This window comes from Neurospora tetrasperma (assembly GCF_000213175.1).
Source record: "Neurospora tetrasperma FGSC 2508 unplaced genomic scaffold NEUTE1scaffold_2, whole genome shotgun sequence".
Taxonomy (NCBI): Eukaryota; Fungi; Ascomycota; class Sordariomycetes; order Sordariales; family Sordariaceae; genus Neurospora; species Neurospora tetrasperma.
Genome location: NW_009799100.1, coordinates 1,476,108 through 1,483,774, shown reverse-complemented (window position 1 = coordinate 1,483,774; position 7,667 = coordinate 1,476,108). Strand labels below are relative to the sequence as shown.

Below are 7,667 nucleotides of genomic sequence, written 5' to 3'. Positions count from 1 at the left end.
CTGACAGGGTCCACAGGGCATGCATTGGAACATGCATTGGTGTCGATGTGAAGGGGCCTAAGGGGAGAGCGCTAAGGGACAAGGTCACCCTGCTAACCCGCCCTCTCGCCACCAGACTGGCTCGACGCCAAGACAGGAGCAACAGTTGTTTGAAGGAAGTTGGTGATGATCGGCCAGTGTGAGAGAGAGATTGGAGGCACTGGAGGAGGACAACATTCATATGAAATGGAGGGTGATTGATGAATGATGAACACTCACGCCCAACCACCTGGTCAACCGGCCATCTCACCCACTTCTTCATTCGACGATGGCTTCGGGCTTGGTAACTTTGACACGGAGACAGTTCGCGATGGCTTCAACTTCCAAGGCATTGTTTACTTCACAGTATAATGCACGAGCCAACAACATGAGTCATTGTCCCGGCAACGACAGTGTGGAACTAATATGTATGAGTAATACAACAAGAGCTTCTTAGGGGAGAGGGACAATAATTGTTGCTCGACAACAAGCCAACATCCCAAGAAACTGCTGTTCTGACAGATGCTCAAGATCGACTGTTGGCTCTGCCGCCTGTTTGTCATTTGCTATCTGGGCGTCCATCCGCTTTGGGCTGTGCAAAGTGGAAGACTCAAAGAGGTTATCCGACTTGCCGATCCCCTTCCGGCTCGTCTTGGATTTGAGGAGCTTTGGTTTTTCCGGAGCGTCCATGTTTTCCTCTCCCATCATTTGTGACCCAAAGCAGTGAGACATTCGGCAGGCAAAGATCAAAGTGAGCAACCCGAGCCTGCTTGGATCGGGTTCCAAACAGCAAAGCGGCACTGTTCGAGATGTTAGGGTCTCAGAGTCTGAAAACCAACGAACCTGCCCTAATGTTTGACGATGCCAAAACTGGCCAAGTTGGTTTATGCTGTTAGTGCTCTGTATACTGAGGCCAAGGTGAGCACTAACATTACACGTCAAAACGTGCCCCTCATCACGTGCACCGCGATTTTGTGCTCCAAGCGGGCAGCTACCCCACTATGACCGATGCAGGAACCAGGAAAGGTAGACCGAGAAGGCCGTCATTGAAGCCGAGCATCATCATACCGGCAGGCTCATCGCCGTAACCACAGCGGTCGTGACAGCCAAGAGTATATCGCGATGGTGGCATGACGTTCTGCACTAAACACCTGGCAACTCTGTACTCGATCCTCTAATAGACATCTCGGATTATGAGCGCGACTGAGCTTTGAACGGTGTCATTATTTTTCATCCACAGCTCTAAGCTAGGTCTAGTGTTTCTCCAGCTATCGCATTCTGGCATCTCTTCGCCGTGCCTTTTTTAAGCTTTCTTTTTATTGCTTCCTCGCCTTTATAGTCGAATCTGGCCTCTGAATCACTCAAGTCCGACGTATCTATAGCCAACGACACACGGCCACCATGAAGAAAGGAGGATTTGGTTCCGGCGGCTTTGGCGCCTTCTCGTTGTCAACAGCTTCGCTATCCTATGTCGCTCCGCCTCCCGACCTCTCCAGCGTCCCCCAAGACGTCATCGTGCCCTTCAAAAACCTCCTCAAGCGAGACAGCACAACAAAGTCCAAGGCTCTCGAAGAGATATTAGCATGCGTCAAAAAGTCCGACCAGCCCGTCGACGACTCCGTCATAGACGTCTGGGCTCAACTCTACCCCCGTGTCGCCATCGACAATAACCGCCGTGTCCGAGAACTCTCCCACAACCTCCTCCTCGAGCTCGTCAAGTCAGCCAAGAAGCGCATTGAAAAGACCCTACCGAAGCTGGTCGGCCCATGGGTTGCTGGCACTTTCGACAAGGACAAGGGAGTCGCCCGCGCTGCTCTCGCCGTCTCGGCTCACATTCTCGACTCGGACCAAAAGAAGGCAAAGTTCTGGATCGCGTTCCAGGGCAAGCTCCTCGAATATGCCAACGAGGCCATCCGAGAAACAGCCGACTCTCTTAGTGACGAGAGGACGACATCCAAGGAGGATATGGAGGCCAAGTACTACCGCGTGCTCGGAAGTAGTATGGCCATGATCCAGCACCTGTTGCCCACAGTCAAGGACGACCAATACCCCGACGAACTCAAGCGCTTCTTCGACGCCGATACTCTTTGGACCTTGGCAGCTTCCGATGATGCGTCCGTACGTCGTGCCTTTTACCAGCTCGTCGCAAGTTACCTCGACAACAAACCTAGTCTCTTAGAACCCAAACTGAAGGATGTTGGCAAGGTACTGGTGGCGGAAGGCCCCAAGAAGGAACAGAGAGGCTCAGCTGTGGACCTTTTGAGGGCATTGATCAGCGTTACAAAACGTTTTCCCAAGGTTTGGGGCAGCAAGAGTCCCTTGGACCGCTTGCGGCCGTTGGTCCAGAAGGGTTCCCAGGGAGGGTCGGATGAGTACTGGACGGAGTTGGATCAGTTGCTTGCCATTTTGCCAACATCTTCCCCAGATTACGCTGCGAATGCCTCGGCGTTCCTCAAGTCCATGAGAACTGCCATCACGAGCCGTGTGGAGCGGCGTCAAAATGCCGCGTCTGCTTGGGCCTGTTATCTTAACACGGTCGATCGTATTACCGCGGGCTCTACCCCAAGCCCGGATTTTCTTCAGGAAAACCTGTACCCATTAACTCGGGAATACTTGCATCCTTCCACGGAAACATCGACGTGGGCCTATGCGCAGCCTCCACATGTGTTTAAGGCATGGAAGATTGTACCATACACAACAAACGAGCAAGTACGGTCATCAGCAAAGGAAGAATGGCAGAAGCTTGGTGATGACTTTGCTGCGGGTCTTTCCAACTCTCTCCCTGAAGTTTCCCCCGATTATGAAAAGTCTCAGTTAGAGCTGGCAGCCCAAGGTGATCGCTGGTTCACTCTAGTACAAGGCTTCCTGAGGGGGGCACCCAGCCAACAGAGCTTCGATGGCGATGCTGATCTTCCGAGTGTGGTCGCTTCGACCTCAAGAAATTTGTTGGAAAGCGCACAAGATCTGCTTGCCAGGCGAAACTACAAGCCTTTCTGTGCTGCGGCTGTCCTAAAAGCCGCCTTCACCAAGGCTCCAGGCCTGTGCTCCAAGAGCGATCTGATCAAGAAGGTTTTCCCACTCGACGACCAAGAAGCTTTCGAGAAGATCGTCGTTTCTCGATCACTCCCGTTTCTGGCATCTTGCCTTGCCGCCGTTACTCTTGATCAGCCTGACTTCTCCGAGCAGGTCTGGGTAAAGCTTATTGACGCTGCTTTGAGTCATGGCTTCCCTTCCGGTGCGCCAATCGTCAAGGAACTGGTGTCTGTTCCTCTTCCTCAGGCGGTTGCGCAGAAGAGCGAGGCACTGCAAAACTTCATTGTCGAAGCCTGGCAGGACTTTTCCAAGGAGGAGCCTTCGTCTCCCGTTGTGGAACAACTTTGCAGAGCCAGCATCTCTCATTCTGTCGTGGATGACAAAACGCTACAGTCTCTCGCTAGCTCGTTTGCGCAGGATATTGGTGTGGCTGGAAAATATGATCCTGAGTTCAAAGCTCTCGATCTGTTACTTCGCAACAAGTCGGCCCTGTTCGCAGATACCCCGGTTGATCTTTTCACGAGGCTCTTATCCCTGGAGGAAATATCGGACTCTGAAAAGGCGACCAAGGTTGCGGCTATAAGATCTCTTATTCAGAAACAGTATGGCGGGGACAAGTTGTGGCTTGAAGTCATTCGCCTTAGCTTGGCTGAGGCCGATCCCTCTTCTCTTGATATCGACACCTTGATCCGCCATGCCAAGGAGATCCTGAGCTCTGGTGTTCCTTTGACTGACCTTCTCCCATCGGCGAAAGCATGGAATACTGAGCTTTACAGCTTTTTGCGGGATAACCCAGATCCTTCCCTGTCTATCACCAGCAGTTTTGGCGGTGCCTACTTCCTGGCGACAGAGGGCGAGGGTAGCACCCCAACGACCCAGAAAAGGGATCGTCAGGGCCGGTCAATTCCTGCGAGGATGGCCATCTACACCACCAATCTTTTCACTGACGCAGACCTGGAAAGCGTTCCGGCGGACCTCCTGGAGCTCATCTTCCTGACTGCCGTTCTTGCGAATGACGACTTGACTGTCATGAAGGAGAATGGACTCTGGAGTTTGCCTGCCGCTGAGGATATCAGAACAGAAAGATCTGATGAGATTCAGTCTTTCTTGGATCTAGGCACGTCGCTACTTGCCCGAGTGGCCGGGGCTTCGGCGAGCTGGAAAGAAGGCGACCTCAACGGAACCAGCTTGGTGGAAACGCTCATCCAGTCCTTGCTTCAGCAGGCTGCGGACTTCAGTGCCAAGGCATTGTACGCATCCAAGGCCCTCACTGAACTGTTCCAGGCTCTGGTGAGCGTACATGGCTACCTTGCCGGCGCCAAATTCGACGAGTGGTTCAACAAGCTTGGTATTATGAAGGCCACGCCGCAGACCGTCTTTGCCGCCATCGCCTTCCTTACCGGGTTCGACGAAGGACTTGCTTCGTCCAGAGCTGTCGCAAATCTTTACAACCGTCTTGTGTCTGACATTGTAGGATGCTTCCCATCATCACCGAAGACCCTGTACAATGTGGTCCTCCTGAACATCTGCCTTTCAGTCTACCCTCCAGCTAAGACACCAGTTGAGCAGCGCAAACTCGTCTTTGCTCTTAAGCAGTTCACTACGTGGGTGCAAACTTCCGACGAGATGACCTTTGGCCTCACCGCCGAGGTATGCAAGGGCATCCACCGCATCCTGCCCAATGTCGCCCAGGTGTATGGGCCGTACTGGCGGGAAGCCATCGATTACTGCCTTTTGTTGTGGGAGAAGGCCAGAAACGATACCCCTCAGCGATGGCCGGCTTATGTTTTGCCCTCCATCAGGCTCATATCAGCAATGGAGGCTTTGGAGGATCCCAATGATGACCTTGTCGAGGCCTTGGAAGAGACCGCACTTGACCGGTCCAAGGCACTCATCCGGCTGCTTGAGCTACCACATGATGTAGTCAACACGGCTCGTCAAATACTCGACGAGACTCTCTGCAGGGCAGTTCAGAAAATTCCCCTCAAGCATCTCATATCTGAGAAGGATTTGTTGACCAACCTTTATGGGTTATTGTCTTCCAGTTCACGGGACGTTCAGACAGCCGCATTCAGTCTTCTCCACCGGGCCCTGCCCGCTCAGCAAGAAGAGGAGGTCCTGGAGACTCTTCTGGAAGAAAAGGGTATGTACTCTCGACTTTGTTCTACGTACCAATGACCATGTATGCTGACTCTTTTAGCAGTCGCCAAACTCCCCGATGAGCTGCTCTCCATCATTCAAACTGTTCCGGCATTGGAGAAATACACTGATGAGGAGCTTGCGGGCTTCCCTGTGGATGTTCGCTCTTACCTCCTTGGTTGGCACCTCGTTTTTGACGCTTACAACCAGGCTCCACTTCAAGTGCGCAAGCAATACACGGAATCCCTCAAAGCTGACAACTCGCTTGATGCTCTGCTTGAGCTAATGTTTGACGTTCTTGGGCACTCCACCGGCCAAGCACTGAACCTCGATAAGAACACGTTCAGCGCGGAGCATATCCGATCCTACGACGTTAGCCAGTCCGAAGAAGGAACCAAAGAGCGCGATATGCAGTGGCTGCTCGTCCACCTCTTCTATCTCTCGCTCAAGTTCCTTCCCGGCCTCGTGAAGTCATGGTATCTCGACCTGCGCAGCAAGCAGACCAAAATTGCCCTCGACTCCTGGATGGCCAAGTACTATGCACCTCTTCTAATCTCGGATGCCCTCGACGAGGTTAACGACTGGGCCTCCTCGCAAGAAGCTCCCCAAGAAGACGAGAAGGAGCTCCGCGTGCGTGTCAACCGCACGGCCAAGGAGGTCTCAGCGGGCTACGAGATCGACGAAGACTTCGCCTCCATCGCCATCAAGATCCCCGCCGGCTACCCTCTCGAGTCAGTCGAAGTCATCGGCGAGAACCGTGTTGCCGTCAACGAGAAGAAGTGGCAGAGCTGGGTGCGCGCCACGCAGGGTGTCATCACTTTCGCCAACGGCAGCATCACGGACGGCCTGGCCGCCTTCCGGCGAAACATCATTGGTGCACTCAAGGGCCATACCGAGTGCCCCATCTGCTACGCGGTTGTGTCGGCGGATAAGAAGCTGCCCGACAAGAGGTGCAGCACGTGCAATAACTTGTTCCACAGGTTGTGCCTGTACAAGTGGTTCCAGAACAGTAACAAGAACACGTGCCCGTTGTGCCGGAACCCGATTGATTATTTGGGGAGTTCGACGAGGAGGGGTGGAGGTGGTGATTGAGGAGAGGGGGGTTAGCAGTTACTGTGTACATGCCACCAGCGCCTTTTTTGGGGTTGTTGAAAGCGCATTTGTTTGTTCTGGGTTAGGTTATAGCTGAATAGCGAATACACAAAAGGTGGTTTTTGAAAACAAGAGAAGGATGAATCGGTCTAGTTCATAAACATCAGACCCAGTGGTCCCGTATGACCCTATCCCAATCCAGTATACAACTTTTTTCCCCAACTCCCGTTCGGAGAAATCTCAAGCCAATTGCCCGGAGACCCCCCAACCCATTGTTTGAATGATACATTGCTCTGAAAGCAGTTTGAAGTCCGAGCTGGCAAAGTCTAAGCGGTGCAATGGAGTGGATGGCGCAAAGTGATCCTTGTAAGCACGCTGAAGCCAAGATAGTGGAAATGTCTTCAAAAATGAATGTCTGAACCGTGTTTTACCGCTGCCATGCGAGCCATTCACCCCCGGGGGTTGACGAAGTGCTTGTCGTTAGTAACGGTGACAAGGTTACAGTCATCGCTTCCCTAGCGGCCGATGTCGTGATGGTGCTAAGCAATGGTGAGATTGCAACAAGTGCCCATCTTTTAGGCTTGGCTTGCTCCACCAACGTCTTTTTTTTTTGTCCATAAACCTAAACCTTAATAGTACCGCTTCTCCAGACAGATTGCCGAACCGCTAAACTCCTTTTGAGGTTATTCGCTACCTTTACACTACTGTGGTATAGTGTAGTGTACCAAAAGTCGACGACACCACCACCAACGACCACGACTCGCGTAGGACGGTCAGGACGGGGAGGGTATCAATCTCGTTTTATGCCCCCCACACACAATCCGCATCGCGTGGGGATCGTCGACAAGTTCCACCTATTTTGACGAATTCTCCGTGCTGGAAACGAGCCAAAAGAGAAAAAAAAAACAGCAATCGTAACCGAGGTCGAGGTCGAGGGAGGGCTGTCAAAGTTCTGGCCTCCTCCACTTTCGCGCTTTTACTATGTGATGTAGAGTCACACTGCGGTCCCTATGTAATGTGTATGCAAGGCAAGCTAAAAGGGTCCGCATTCAGCCCAGTCATCTTGTCCGTCGTTATCGCCATGGAAGATGGAGACGCGGAGATATCCCATGTGAGATGTGGGATGTGGGATGGGGAATAATCACATAAAGACGGGCGAGGTCCCGGTGGTTTGGGGTGTGTGATGAAAGACCGGAATTACCCTTTGGATCTTGTTGTTGTTTGAAACCTTGAGTCCTGCAGCCCATAGGACCAACCACTGGAAGGTACCTAGACACGATGTCCTCGACAGATAACAAGGAAACGAAGGTCGAGCTCGGCCCCGTCTCGACGGGGTCAGACGCTGACGAGCAAATAACCAAGCCGGTATCGAGGTTCACTCGATG

General features: G+C 52.7%; 2 protein-coding genes across 2 annotated transcripts; one reads left to right on the top strand and one right to left on the bottom strand.

Moving 5' to 3' along the window:
• Positions 1 to 471: 471 nt before the first annotated feature.
• Positions 472 to 1,150, bottom strand: NEUTE1DRAFT_108450 (uncharacterized protein; the record flags this gene model as incomplete). Its single annotated transcript, XM_009850876.1, has 3 exons — positions 472 to 818; positions 862 to 888; positions 1,087 to 1,150. 3 exons carry the CDS (start codon positions 1,148 to 1,150, stop codon positions 472 to 474), a joined length of 438 nt encoding a protein of 145 aa, XP_009849178.1.
• A 269-nt stretch (positions 1,151 to 1,419) lies between these two features.
• Positions 1,420 to 6,438, top strand: NEUTE1DRAFT_78382 (uncharacterized protein; the record flags this gene model as incomplete). The annotated part of the gene is made up of 2 exons (XM_009850875.1): positions 1,420 to 5,194; positions 5,252 to 6,438. 2 exons carry the CDS (start codon positions 1,420 to 1,422, stop codon positions 6,280 to 6,282), a joined length of 4,806 nt encoding a protein of 1,601 aa, XP_009849177.1.
• Positions 6,439 to 7,667: the final 1,229 nt, after the last annotated feature.